Genomic DNA, 15,244 nt, shown 5'->3' with positions numbered 1-15,244 from the left:
TTCCCAAAAATTACTTCTTAATAATCAGTGTGGCCAGCACTTCAAGGATTTTTCCTTAGTTTTGTGGCTATTTCAGATTCAGTCGGTGGCACTCTTTTGTTCCACTGTTTAGGCAACAGTGGTTCTAGCCAGTATACCAGTCACAGTCACTGATCACTCCATGAAGCTGTGGGTTTCTCCACATGCAGAAGTGGTGTAACTGAGGCTCTAGTAAGAATGATACTGAGTATCCAAACAGTTTGTAGGGTTGTGTCTTTTCTGATTTATGTTTCCAAAACCAAAAACACATGCTCTAACCATCGACTGTATATAAATATGGATGTCATGACAGCTCCCTAAAAGTGAAGCCAAATCATCTTGATCGCCCCCTGGTGGCTGTCTGCAGTATAAGTCATATGTCCCGCCCCTCCATGTTAGTGGATTGGACATGAGCCAAACTAAAAAATCAAAGTAAAAATACATTTTTCCCAAAGATGTTTTCCGTCATTTTAGGTAGTTCTTATCACGCTGATGTTTGTCCAAGTGCTAATTTTTCTGATGTTTGTTTTCAATTAGTTATTTGACAATGTAAAAAGGGGTGTGATGTCATGATTGACAGCTGGGACAGCTGTCAGGCGCTGGGACGGCTGAGAGGGCATGTCCCGAGGGCCATCATTATAATACTGTACATTAGGTATACTCAACCCTCCAATACAAAAACATTGCTGCTCCTTAATTTCCATGTCTTCCGTGTATTTTTTGGATCATTACATGTTGCTGAATTAGCAGTATCATGTATGTAGCCTTTTGCAGGGCTCTCATATTTGTACGAGTCAGATGGAAACAATAAAAAGTCAGCCAGAGAAAGAGTTTCCAACCAACTCGTTGAGCTAACAGTAACTCACTGAACTAACATCATCTAGCTAGCTAGCAAAAATCTGCCCCCGTCAAAATCGACGGTCCCTGACTAAAAACAAGGCACCTGCTTTTGTCTACATCTCTATGAAATCAAAGAACTCTTGTTTCAAAGATTAGCACAAAGTTCAAGTGGTAAATTTTCCATTGTAATTCTATACATGCTTCGCTACAATGCAAAGCCTGACAGGTTTAGCACAGTATCTTAGGGGGGGGGCAGGACTTAACGAGGAGTCAGTTGAGTTAATGGCTAGTTTAATTGTAAGATTGCACAAGTAATTTAGAGTAACAATATAATCTCAAGTAAATCTAAACATACAAAGCAAACTGTTTATTTTTTTTGTTTCTTCAGTACACGCTTTTACATGTCCACAATAGCATTGTGGCTACTCAGAACTGAAAGGCTTGATTTATGCTTGGATGGTTCAGAGCTGTCCAGACATGTTGACTGGGAAAGTCATCACATGGCATAACTGTCACTATCACATGCATATAAAATTTGGAAGGGTTGTACACAATGCCAACAACCAGTTTGTTGCCATGATACTTCTTGCAACTTCTTTACAAGGTTTTCCCTACAAGGTTGACAGAAGAAGTAAAATCATACAATCACTCATATAACTCATCTACATATATCTGTATATTTTCTTTCTGCTTATATCAGTTTGTGTTCCACTGACAGTGCCCTGGTACGCTGGACCCCTGACAGGATTTTTTGGCACATCTAAATGGAACAGACCCATTGATAATGTTATTAGTTACACCTGTGTTTTTCACGCTCTTGTAAGTCCAAATGTCTGTTGTGAGAGAGATCTATAACAGCTAGGACAGGTTCACTATGTGATAACCTTCTGTCACCAAAGGATAAATGAGATACAACACAATCTCTTGTTGAGAAATACCGTTTTGAGTGTTGAGCAACCAAGCATAAATCAAGTTTATAGGGCAAAATCATCGTGCCTAGAGTCTTCAGTTCTTCCACAGTCAGCAAAACACTACTGCCATAAAAAAGTTTCCAGCTGCTGGACTTTGTCAGCAATTGACATAATCAGAAATTAATTAATAAAGAAATGGACAATAAGACTAAAGTTACATTCACATAACACACCATATGTTAAGAAATGGAGACGTTATTACTTTAGTAATTTGTTTTACACAATATTATACCACCAGATTATGTTTTATGCTGTTTATCTGAGATGTGACACCACATCCTTTGTCAGGATTGAGTGCAAACATAGACTGAAAAAAACTAATGGATGTAGCAACCTGATGAAACTCCTATGAAAGTTGCTCAGTGGCACACAAAGCAAAAAGCCACTTCCCACTGTAAAGAAATTACCCCGAAGAAAACGTGCACGCTCTATGGGCCCAAAGTGTCCAAGAAATATGCTCATTAGAGACTTCTGCCGACAGAGAGAGAAAACTTTCGGTCTGGCTAACTTGAATGGGGATAAAATTAATTGTGCGACTCTTCTAGACGTTCGAAATGTGATCAGACCAAAGGTATCAAATATTGAAAGTGAAACGAGTCATTTCCCTAAAAAAATGTATCCGCTGATTTACAGACATCTCTTTTACAGTGTAAGTCTATGGGAAAAAGTATTTTTGGGCCAGTGTGTACCATGTGATGTTATAATTACACAGTTTGGCCACTATGTCAATGGCTTCAAAGCGTGCCGGTGTTCCTGGTTTTGGAGCCAGAAGTGACTATATTTTGATGAGAGGGTGAAGCTAACACTAACACTAGCTGCTAACTTGGTTAGCATGGTGCATTTACAGTCTGTGGTTAACTGTTATAATGCTAATGCAAATTTTGATTTCTGCTGGCGAAAAACAGGCTTAAAACCATTAAAACTAAATGTACTTACCAGGAAAACTGAACATAAAACTCCTTATAGGGTCGTTTAGTACAACCAAACAACAAGACTTTTTAGGCGACAAAAATGTTACAGTTAACTTTCATGAACTGAAAACACATGGAAATAGTGACGGCTACAGCTATCTATGCCTACGCTGTGAATCTGGGGTTATATCATGGTTACGTTACTTAACCTATGTGGTAGTAACTTGTTAATCACAACGTAGCCACACCCTAAAGCATACCCTGCTTTATTGTCTATTTTACTCTAAATGGAACCATAATTTATGAAATAAACATCATGCTGTATTGAAGAAGACTTGAAACTAGTGATTGAGACCATAAAGTCATTAGGAAACTGTTTACAGAGGTAATAAATCAAGTAATAAGTAGAGTCATTTTCTCCTAGACTTCCATACAGTCAGACTCCTCATTGGCTTCACTTTTCAGACCTGGAGCTACCCAATTGAATGCAAGGCAGTGGAAGGCTTATGTGACCGTACCATAGGAGTCAACAGCCAAAGTTGCAGCTCTATAAGCCTATAATTCTCAAGTACAGCTGAAAAGTCAGAGGGTCACCAAAATTATTACAGTTCATTCTGTGAGGAACATAACTGAACCAAATTTTCTGCCGATCAATCACAAAGCTCTCAAGATTGAACAAGTTGACAATATTTCACTTTGGACCAAAATGGCAGACAAATGGACAAACCAACTGATCAACCAACTTCGCAGTCGCTAGAGCCACAAAGCTAGCATGGCTAAAACCTACTATAATCAATTCAGTCTGGCTTCTCTGACATAGGGGTCATTACCACATTTGTCTAGTAGGGGAGAAAATCACACTTTTTGCATTGCATGATTGTATAATTTGGAAATGTGTATCTTGTGTTTATTCCAAACAAACTGCAATACTTATTTTGAACAAATATTTGTGAAATTAGAATGTTACATCTTAATCACATCAATTGTATTAATATCTTAAGAGGCAGCTGCCCTCTTAGTCTCTCAATCACTGAATCACAAAACATGCCCACTGTTCCATTTATTTGTTTCAGTTATATAATGCCAAGAATATGTCTATGATATCACAATGTTTGTTTACAATAACTTCTGGGTAGAAAACCCCTGCATCGCGCACATACAATTTAATGGCACAGAGAAAAAATAAATGTCAGTTTAAGCAAATAAAGAAGTAAACACAGAAGCGTATGTTAGTAAGTTTAAATATAAGCAGTAAGTAGTAAAAGTAATTAAAAGCAAGCATAAGTAAGTATAAATGAGTAAAACAGTGGTAAGGCAGCTTCCCACTATGACAAAGACAGCCACCAGTTACTCCAGCCAGCAGTGAGATGTAACGGTGGGGTAGTTTAGATTTATCAAAGACGCTAGCAAAGCAACACAGTACATCAAATAAGCATAGCTGAAACGTCAGATAGGTTGAGCCACTGTTTTTAACTACTTATCTTTAAATGTTACAGTTACAGCTGAAAAGTTTGCCAATTTCACATATCTCCTTAATTCAAATCAACTGCCAGTTGTCTACCTGGAAGTGACTGTTGTTAGTGCGACATCACAGTGATTCGGTCTTCATGAACTGATGCCATTGAAGACAAAGGATAATAGCAGCTGTGGCATAGATATCAGTCCTATGAAGCACATAAATTAAACATAACACAAACAAACAAGTCATTTATTGCAATATCAACACATCCCCTGACGTGTAAGCTTAAAAATGAGAAACATAACTAAATGTTTGAGTCTTAAAATAAGAGGGAACTGCTGCTGAGTCCAGCATCTGCTCCTAGTCACACCATCGGAGGGAGGCAGCAGATGGTTATCAGTTTGGATGGAGGTGGTGTGTTTTAACCATCTCCTGACAGGCATGGAGCTGTGGAGCGAATGCTCCAATCACAGAGCAGAGCCCAGCAGCTCTGTTGAAAGGCAGGAATGCATCTCTCTGCTGTTCTTTGAGCTACAGCTGAGCTCCCTGCATGTCCTCGTAGGAAACCAACCTCCAGCCATGTGCTGGAGGTTGGTTGTCATTCCAACCAAATAGCCTATTATACGGTTTTGACGATTAGTTACCCCTCTCTGTTTTAAATTAAAACTGCATCGTCAAAAACTTTTGCAGTGACACCATGTTTACAGTGTTACTTTAGTGGTTTTTCCAGGTGATCTTCCATGGAGCTGTTGTGTCCTGTATATCCTCACATGTAACTATCACTCCTCTTGTGCTGCTGATGATCTGCATTGATTAATCTTGAAAGCCAGCTGCAGGCTGAGCAAGATTTCATCAAGGAACCCGTATTGGATGAGACATGCATAATTGCGCAGGCCTTTGAAATTTTTCACCACATCTCTCAAATTATAGAACGCAGATGCACATACCAGACCTGACTACCAAGCAATCCCTTAGACCAATATTCTGCTGAACTTGTATTAAAGCTTTTACTAAATGAACTAATTTATAGTTTTAGTATGGGTATGAACTAGTCTAGCAGTCAAAGTGAAACAAATAAACCCAGCATACATAAAATAGTGTCAATGTGGACATATCTTCACCAACTACAGCCACAAAAATAGCACAAAACATGACTGCTCCTTGTGCCTTACTGTGTGTTCAGACAGACTCGAAGCTAATTTTAGAGGTGGCATGATTGCATACAGAGTCAATGGAAAGACGAGATTAGATGTGAATTCGTCCAGGTCAGCACAAACTGACACAAAGATGCATCCACACGAGTTAAAAATGTTTCAGCTTGACCAAAAAATGAGTGTGTATCCGGGCCTTCTGAATCTGCGTCATAAACGTTCAGAGACGACAGTAAAAAGGAGGAAATAACAAAAAGAATTTGTGTTGCTGGTGAGCTCTGAGTTCAGTCAAAGACTGAGCTGAACACGGACAGGCACACTCCCACATATACAGTTAGTGTATATGTTGCTACCTAGCTTACAGCTAACGTCTGTCAGTCAAATTTGTGCTTTGCTTTCTGTCTCAACGCAAATTTGTATCAGTAACCTGGTCTAACATTAAATTCCACTCATCCTTGACACCAAATTTGCACTCTCCTTCTTCAGTAGAAGACAGTTTGCTGATGCAAAGCCTCTGCTGAATCCTAATCACTGTTGCAGACACATACACACATGAAGAATTTCATGTATTCTGTACAAGCAGCTGTCTGACCTGCAGCTCTTTGCTCTTCCTCTGCAGCCCGATGTTGAGGGCCTCCTCTGCTTCTAGCTTGGAGCTGGTACTGCTGATCTCCAAGTCCTTCCTTCAGAGAGAAAAAGTAAGATTATGACCTAAAATAATATTATAATTGATTATTAAAAATTATTATAAAAAACCCCATCAAATCCACTCAGGTCAAAAACTTAAACTTTAACAATCACTTCAAGACAATTTCAACTAGCCCCATATGTAATCCAAATTAAAAACGCATGCACATTGACAGTTTTAATAAATACAAGTTTAAACTGGATTTGTACTTCACACAAAGTGTTAACATTAGTCTCAACGTAGATACCTACAGGCACAGATTTTGATTTATAGTTCACTGTCAGGTTTCCCCCTGGATGTCACCACCACACTAGATAAATGTATTGTACCAGATTGGCTTTATCATACTTAAGTTATATTCCCCACAGTCAATCTCCATTGGCACATCACAAACTTGTAGGAGCAAGCAGCCCAAGCTATATAGGTATAACTGTAGCTATGGCGTAACCCCTTAAAGGGATAGTTTGCATTTTTTAAGTGGGGTTGTATGAGGTAGTTTTCCATAGTCAGTGTATTACTGCAAGTAATACACTGACTTACTTATGAGGGCTTACTTAAGTGTTATTTTTGACATCACAACTAGTTTTGAAGTAAGTTAATGTAGAAACTTAAAGCCGCCAGTGCACAAACACTGCGAATGAACTTTATAGTGAAGTAGGAGATATCTTGTGTCCAGCAGTTAAAGATTCAGGAATTTTTAATGAGTAGATGTAATTTTAGGGAATTTAATGTGGTAATTATACTTTTTTTGTGGGAAAACTATATCAGACACACATTATTGTTCCAAGAATTGTTATATGTCTTAACACCTGTCTGGAGGGGATCTTTACGTGAATTTAAATTTTTACTTTTAGCTTCGAGCTACTAGCAATAGTGCCAGTGCTTGCTACATGTCTGAGGCTGCTGACTGAAACGATTTCCTGCAGCACAGTCTCACATGACTGATGTCACTGTCAATGGCAGGCGAGAAAGAATATTCAAGACCTTTGTCAATTAAATTAAAAAAATACATCTTCAATTCCTTCTAAGGCCTATATTTGAGAGAACTGAATTCAGTGCTTCAGTGACTTTTCAAGACCTGCAGATACTCTGCAATAAAGCTTCATAGAGTTGAGAGCTGAGTTGAAGTGAGTGACAGATTTCATATTCTCTCCCAATATAGACTGTTTGAAAAACACAGCACCTTAGCAACCAGGTGAGGCACTCACAATACTGATCACAGTGAAAGAGGGTCATGCAACAACAGATGCCAAAGAGAGCAAGTCTTAACTTCATAATACACATCATATTGTTCAGTGATTGGTGTGTCTGTGTGTGTGTGTTTTCTGACAGTTGCTTCTTGTCTTCAGTTGCTTATTGCTCCAAGGTAAACTACAGTGAATTATTCCATATGCTCTCATACTACTGAGGGCAGATTGCAACATGTTGGGATGTTAGTGAGTGCCTGTGGGGGCATACATCTCAAAGAGGAGACAACTGGACTGTGGAGCATCTATATTACATATTACATCTTCCCACAGTCCAAGCTCCTCTGCCTCAAGACAGCAGCATCATATCAAAATGTCAAGAAGTCCATCAGTTTTCCTCTTCCCTGGGGTTAATATGATATGATCAGAGCGGCTGGAGCATCCACTGACAGATGTTGTCAAGTGCATGTGTTAATGCAGGAGTAAAATCATTTTAACAGGCTTTTTCTCTTGGGTTTTAAACCTTTATAGCATATATACATTGTAGTTGGCATAAATGTATACTTTCTGAAAATATGACATTTGATCTGATTTTTTTAAAAAAAGAACATAACATGCTTGTATTTACAAAACTAATCTGTTATCATTTAATAGGAAACATCAAAAGCAAAAGGGACAAATTGTAGCAAGGGACATCACTAGCGAGCGTGTCTTTGACCAACCTTTTGATGAGGTCTTCCAGACCGCTCCTCATCTTCTCCATCTCTCCCAAACTCTCCTGAGTGGATCTGCTGTCACCCTCCAGCTTCCTCCTGCTCTTCTCCAGCTCACCACGCTGACGGCGCTCCTGCTCCAGCTGGTACTCCAACTGAACACAAACGTCAAAGGAAAGGCCAAGACATAAAATACCATGATTATCATATTATATTATTCACAGTAGGGGTCAGTTGCTCTGAGGTTTTGAAGGCTACAACTTGCATCGGTATTTTATTAACTATATTTGCCAATAGCTAAATATTTTGTGCCACTAATCAATATCTTTTATATCTACCATTTATTATATTCATTAGACTGACCTTTTTTTGGACAGTTTTTATGCATAAAATTACATGTTTTCACGCTTGCTGGCAAACAGGGTTACAATTAAGTCAAACAACCTTGAGTTTCCATTCCTCATATTTCACTCTGTTCATAACTTTAATATTACTACAGTATTTCATGTGTGCAGCATGTGTGCTTCTGTTGAGTTCCAAGGTTAGTCCAATACACAGGTTTGGTCTTACGCTAACCTTCATTTACAAATCACTGATGTGTTTAAAGCACTACAGTATATAAATAAAGTTAGTTTACATTATGTTATGTAAATTTTCAGATTTTTTTAAAACTGTAAATAATGGCTTTAAAGCTGCACTAATCAATATATTTTTATATTAATAATGGATTAAATGACTATATGAAAGGTGTTGCTTGTGGTGACAAACTCTGACTGCAGTTCCTTTCAGCTTTACAGAGTGTTTTTAGGGTCTTTCAGCTTTTTTTTTAACTTTTGTTTACTTTGCTGTTTTGGTTCAGTCGATTCACTCCTATCAACCTTGTTTTCAGATGCAACAGACTGCAGTTTTCAGAAAAAAGCTCCAAGTACTTGTAAGTTACCTGCCCAGCACCAAACAGCAGATAGAAAGAGTGAGCAACTAGCTGGTGAACATAGTTGACCATTTAGCTGCCAGGAGTTGGTGGAGACCAAAACAAAGCTAAAAGGAGAGTGACTGTTGGTCTAACATTCATTAGGTGGCCAGAAACAAAACTCCAAGTGAATGCTACTGTTGCTTCATGTCTGCCTGATAGGAAACAGTTTGCTACCACATTCACCAGAGCAACTTTATAAGGCGATTATATGTCGACTTTGGGTTTATAGCTTGTTCCACTGCCCCCTAGTGGCCAAAAAATAATAATTATGGCTGCTTTAAATTAAGTTATCTATTTGGTCTTTTAACAGCAGAATTGCTCGCCAGCTAGTTGCTTACTTTGTCTGTCTGCTGTTTGGTGCTGGGCAGGTAATGTACAGTAGGTTTATCAGAGCTTTTTTGTGGAAAACAGCTGACTGCTGCTGCTAGAAACAACACTATGAGAGCAGTGAGAGTAAACCAAAACAGTGATGTTGCTGGCCATAAAAATGAAAACAATGGGCTGAAAGACAGTAAAACACTCTGTATAGCTGAGGGGAACTGCAGAGTTGGTGATAATTCTTTGTGGGGTCATCACTACAAGTGACTCCTTTCACATTACACATAGTCATTTGATTTTACATTTAAGGTTCAAATAGAAGAAGACGTACTGTATATTATATTTCTAAAAGATAAATAAACAAAATATGTGCTTACCTCTTCAGCTTGCATCTGTAGCTTGGTGTTCTCTTTGGTCAGCAGGTTCACCTTCTCCTCCTCGCTCTGCAGGTCCTCAATGGCCTGCTGCTGGGATGATACAAGATGTCTAAGCAAGGCTGCACATGTGTCCCTAAATCACTGATCCACCACACTGCCTCACATCCATCTGTCTGCCACATTGGGACTTGGAAAGATAGAACTCGTCTGGTTGCAAAGAAAACGTCATCTCCAGTTTGATCTGACGGATCAGTTATTTTCTCTCCGTCTTTCGGAACAAAAGTGTTGGAACACCAAACCAAACAGTGACTCTGTGCCTAAACTCACTGCAACAGCTGTAAGACCTCTTGTGATGCCAAGACGATCCATCTTGGGTTTTTTCTTTCACAAGCTTCTCTTTGTATTCCACACTAAATCCATAATCTGAGACATGTTCAACAAACAGTAGGAAGATAATGAGGCCTGATGCTAAATTGTTCCCACAGATTACACGATGCAGACTGCTACTGTTAGTCAAAACATCTGTGAGAAATTAGCGAACAGGGCCTCTTATAGCTGCCACAGAGTATGATGAGGTTGTAGAAGGTTAAGATTTCTTTAGCTTTCAAAGCATCTGCTCTACTTTTTAAGGTAGAGTTCGCAGTGTGTCTGATTGGGAGCACATTTATCATGAGTGCCACTTTTGGCAGCTCTACAGGCCATATGGTTCTGTTCTCCTAAACTTATGTTTCGGTCCCAGTCGAGCAGCGAGTGAGGAATCACTCTATGGTCTGATAAATGTAGCAAGGCTATCCATTACGATAATAAACAATCACAAATAAAGCCAAATAGGATGACATATTGTCTTAGTATGTGTGTAATTCACACAGCTTACACTGAGCCTGACGTAAATCTTTATTTTACCTGACTTTGAGGTAGGAACGGATTGGAACAGCTTCAAACTGATGTATAAAGATGGGGAATTTGAAGGATGGATGAGTGTAAATATAAGAATTTAGAACTAGTTTGACATGACAATCCCAACTCAAAGTCCACTTACTAGCTTTTCCTGCAGGTTCCAGCCATATGACATGGACTTCATCTGCTAACTACATGCTCAACTATGGGTCAGTAAGATTTTGAGCTTGTGAAATGGTGTTCAGAAATAATTTCTAAACACTTTGTAAACGTGAAAAAACTCTATATAAGAAATCCAAGTCTGTGAATTCATAGAAAAAAAAATGTGGATGTCAAAATGAAATATTTGCACAAATTATATCAACAGTGACATGCACACAAATGCACGAGCACACACTTGAGTTTCAAGTCTGAAGTTTACTTGCAGCTTTAATCTGCGTATAAATGTGTAACTTCAATGTCAAACACTGTGTGGGAACTTTGATTATTGACACTAAATTGAGCCCATAAGTTCATGGAAAAGTGTTATGGAGCTTGTATGTCAACAGAACCGCTGAGGGCTCAGAGACTACAAAGTTATAAAAGAAAGTCTGTTTTATAAACTGGGAACATTAGAAGGAAAAATGTGCTATTGGTTGCATTATGGGTAATGTAGGATCCAGTGTGTCTGAGCTTGACCCATACCAATGACTCTTTATAACTTTATGGCAGTGCAACACTAAATCAGTGGAGTGGCTGTTTAATACTGCATCATTGCATCCTGCATAGCAATATCCTACCCTGAAACTTAACAACATTCACTGTGCTCTCACCTCGCTGAGCTCCACTAGATGTTCTTTTTCCTTTCTGAGCTTCTGCACCGCCTCGTCCGTCTGAAAAAGCTGCTCCGACAGCCTCCTCACCTCACTGTCTGATGACTAGAGAGAGAAAAAGAACAAGTCATCACTGAAAGACCATTTCTAAGTAGATGCAATGTCTGTGATTTCACATCAGATTAGATAACTAATTTTCTGAACCACCAAACATAAAGAAATATCATGCAAAGTATCATTTTCCTGCACATGCAAGATTTTTTGTCTATCCAGCCGTCCTCAATGGCTTGTGAAAACAGCAGTTTCAATCTGAAGGGTCTGACTTTGCAGCCGCACCGTAAAACAATTTTCTCCTGTCATGACAAAAACAGATGTCATTAATTTGCCTCTTTCTTGTGGACATCAAAGCTTTCTATTTGCATGTGGGTTCCTGGTTCCTATTGAAGACATGAAGACCTAATCAGACAAGTGTGGAAGTTCAGAATGTGTCGGAGCATTGGACTGTAAATGTGAGCCAGCAGACTGGGATATATGGTGGGGTCGACTTGTATGACTATTCTTCAAAAAGGGCTACGAATATCTGTTATGCAGCAAATTTCAGAACAGACAGATAATCGAATTCAGCTCAAAACTCTTGCTCCTTTGGATCAAATACATCATGTCCACTCATAATAACTGTTATGAAAACATACCACAAACGTTAGACATGATCACCTCATTTTTTCAAAGCCCTATGTCAACTCTGCTATAAAACAAGCCTGGTCTTGTTGCATTCACTGTGCTGGAGTTCTCTCACAGTTCTATCTTACATTATCTTTACCACACAGGAGGAGATTAGCCAAGGTAAACCATCATAATAGCTCGACGATGTCTCTCCAAAATCAAGCTCTAAAATCAGATCAAATTAATCAGGGTAAATTTGTTGTGGCTGAATCAACACCATCCTGCACGACTCTCTTTCCATCAAGACATGCAGTGATGTAAGTACAGCGCATTCCTGTGGCATTCTTGAACAAAGATAGCATCTTAATCCTTTAATACACCTCAGTGAAACAGATAAAGGGAGTTTGGTGAGGGGCTGTAATGGAGATGTCAGAGCAGCCTTTGCTTGTGTCTACACAGAGGAGACAGTGCTTCATCACAACACGGAAAAACTTTTCTCCATCAAGAGTTCAAGCAGGAATCAGTAGGAAATAGGTTAAAGTGAGACAGATAGTCAATCCTCACTCCATAAAGTTTAGTTTGAGTAAAAAATCCATTCAGTTTCTTATGATACAAAAATCTACACAAATGGACCAAATATGCAATTGTTTTTGTCATGTGGTAATTTGGTGAAAATTGTACTACCTATAAACAATGTAAAAAATAACTTCCAGTGGGAATCAGTGCCAGTGTTAGCAAGCTAGCCTGACTAAATCTTCTATTTAGAAAGTACTTCATACAATATATACATACAATATATCCCATATGTTAAATAGCACATAACAAACGCTATGTTGGATAGTTGAAAAAGGGGAAATAAATGTCTAATATAAAAGGATATGCAGGACCATGTCATGTTCCAGTCCATAGTGCACCATGGAAGTTGGATATTTTCAGATGTCAATCAACCACTGCCATGAAATGCCCACCTAAAGGCTTGATACTTCAATCAATCAATCAAGTTATAAGGAGATATAAATATAATTTATTAATATAATAAAATTCATATAATAAAAATATAAATAAATAGATTAAACAATTAATGATGAGTCATAATTTTAAAAAAAAGCGTAATAATATAAATGTGTATGATTGTGGTGGGGGGGCAGTCTTAGGCAGTGACCTCATTTAGCTCTTCCTGAGCCTGTCAGTGCTGGCCTGATGTATCCGGTACCTTCCTTCCTACCGCATCAGAGAAAAAAAGGTCGTTATCCGGTTGGTTGGGATCTTTAATGATTCTCAGAGTCTTAGTCTTGCAGCGCCTGGTGTAAATGTCCTTTAGGCAGCTGAACGAACCACTCTCTGCAGGGCCTTGTGGTCCTTCTCGGTCAATTTCATTTCCAGTAATATATCCCAAAATGGTTTTATCTTCTTTTGAAAAGTGGAAGAATATGCACAGCAGCTGTAGTGTCATTATAGTTTATATTTCCTTACACAAAATTGAGCAGAATTCAAATTTTTGTTTGACTTTAATACTATGTTGAAATTCTAGTATAGTTGCATCCTAAATAAAGTGTAAACCTGCTTTGATTTGTGGTCCTTAATGTATTTTGAAATGTAACACTCTGCCTGTGCCATCAGTGTAGCAACCATCAATCACTCTTCCTCTCCGTCCTGTAATAAAGATCCCATAATGCTCTACCTGTTTATCCTGTTCCGCTGCAGTGAGGACGTTCTCCAGTTCATCCAGGTCTCGTCTGAGGTTGCCGCACTCAGTCTCCAGCCTGTCCCTGTGGAGGGCTAGCTGGGTTGAGCAGGCCTCCTCCTCCTCCAGACGGTCTGACAGGCCTGATAGCTGTCGTTCCAGCTCACGCCGGGCCTTCTCCAGCTGGACGCAGCGCTGCTCCGATGCCTGAGCGCTCTCTTGCTCCTGGAGGTTTGCAGACACAGAGAGGTTTGATCTATAATTGTCACATGAAGTTGTTACACGCAAAATTTAATATATCTCTTTTTCTCAATATTTTTTTTAGATTTGCTGGAATACATTTGGTGCAGGACATACTATCATTTATTTCTCTTCATCCAATTTTACTGCTGTATTAAACACAACATGAGGAACTTTGTATAACTTTGTGTTGCATTGAGTCTGTGGACCCTGATATACCTCCTTTCAAGTCTACTGTAGTTTTATCAAATTTCTGTTACTACTAAGATGATAAATTCTGTGATGAACCTTTAAACCTATTTTTATTATTTACAAATTGTATTACAAATGTATGATTATTTAATTTTTTTCAAACATTTTTCTCTTATGCTTTTTAAAGCACTTAAATTACAACAGTAATCATGTTGCATTACATTTAAATGACTCTAATTTGCTTTATGCAATCACATAATGCAACAGAGATATTTTCATATTTTATCTTAACATGCCTACCCCATTCTGTAAATATACTGTAGTTTTGATAAGCAGGTTAACTAGTTAAATGAGTTAAAAGAAAGAAAAGGAGCGAGGTCCAATGGGATAAGAAAAAACAGAGAATTAGCAAAAGGCTAAGGGATTAAAAGTAAATTGGAAGGGATTAAATGAATAAAAGGGGCTGAAGGAAAGGTAAAGACTATTAGATCATAGAGGATCTTACCACAGATTATGCCATAAAATGCGACTTTCCTCCCTCCAGTCAGAAGAAACCTTTCCTTTGTTAGTCTAGATTCTTTCCTTAATATAGTACAGCTGAAAAGGCAACACAGTGACGCACAGTACTGGCTTGATAAGCAAGCTCTACCAAACACCAGATCTCTTAGTCAGCAGCCATCCATAACAGCAGTGAAGAGATGTGATTGTTAGAGTCTGCTCTGGGTACTGTTACTTTCTTATGTACCAGGCATCATGGGCAAGGCATTTGGAACGAGCGAATAGCATACCCAAATATCTGGGCATTTGTGAAATGATCAGGCAACCACATTTCCATCTGCATTTATTTCCATAAAAGTACTTGGTTTGCGCTTTCTCCCTGCCTGTTCTGACTGTCCTTACATCATTTTCTTCCCTGTGCTAAGCTGTTTGCACCTTTAATGCTTCGACCTGGTGACGACTGAACAGGTGTTAGCAGGTATGACAAGACAAGATCGATTACAACTTCAACACAGAAAGGACATGTACACACAAGGCACAAGTGTCTATACATATGTTCCTTGCACGTGCATCTCTCTCACACACACAAATGCACACTGGTTAGTGTTGAACAAACACTTTGCAGGAAGGAGTACTGCTCTAGAGGCAGAAG

At 38.8% G+C, this 15,244-nt stretch overlaps 1 protein-coding gene across 4 annotated transcripts in view; it reads right to left on the bottom strand.

The window, feature by feature from the left end:
* LOC137172675 (putative uncharacterized protein MYH16) overlaps nt 1-15,244 on the bottom strand; it is a 59,421-nt gene that overhangs the window by 21,022 nt on the left and 23,155 nt on the right. For 3 of the 4 annotated variants that reach the window (XM_067577224.1, XM_067577227.1, XM_067577226.1), the window contains 5 exons: nt 13,660-13,887; nt 11,316-11,420; nt 9,607-9,696; nt 7,948-8,093; nt 5,943-6,033 (listed from right to left, as the gene is read on the bottom strand). In XM_067577224.1, coding sequence (XP_067433325.1) covers nt 5,943-6,033; nt 7,948-8,093; nt 9,607-9,696; nt 11,316-11,420; nt 13,660-13,887 — 660 coding nt within the window. The remainder of the gene's footprint in view (nt 1-5,942; nt 6,034-7,947; nt 8,094-9,606; nt 9,697-11,315; nt 11,421-13,659; nt 13,888-15,244) is intronic. The other variant, XM_067577225.1, reaches the window with a different exon arrangement.

The sequence above is a fragment of the Thunnus thynnus genome, chromosome 20 (assembly GCF_963924715.1).
Source record: "Thunnus thynnus chromosome 20, fThuThy2.1, whole genome shotgun sequence".
NCBI classification, from domain to species: Eukaryota; Metazoa; Chordata; class Actinopteri; order Scombriformes; family Scombridae; genus Thunnus; species Thunnus thynnus.
This window is presented reverse-complemented; position numbering and strand designations above follow the sequence as displayed.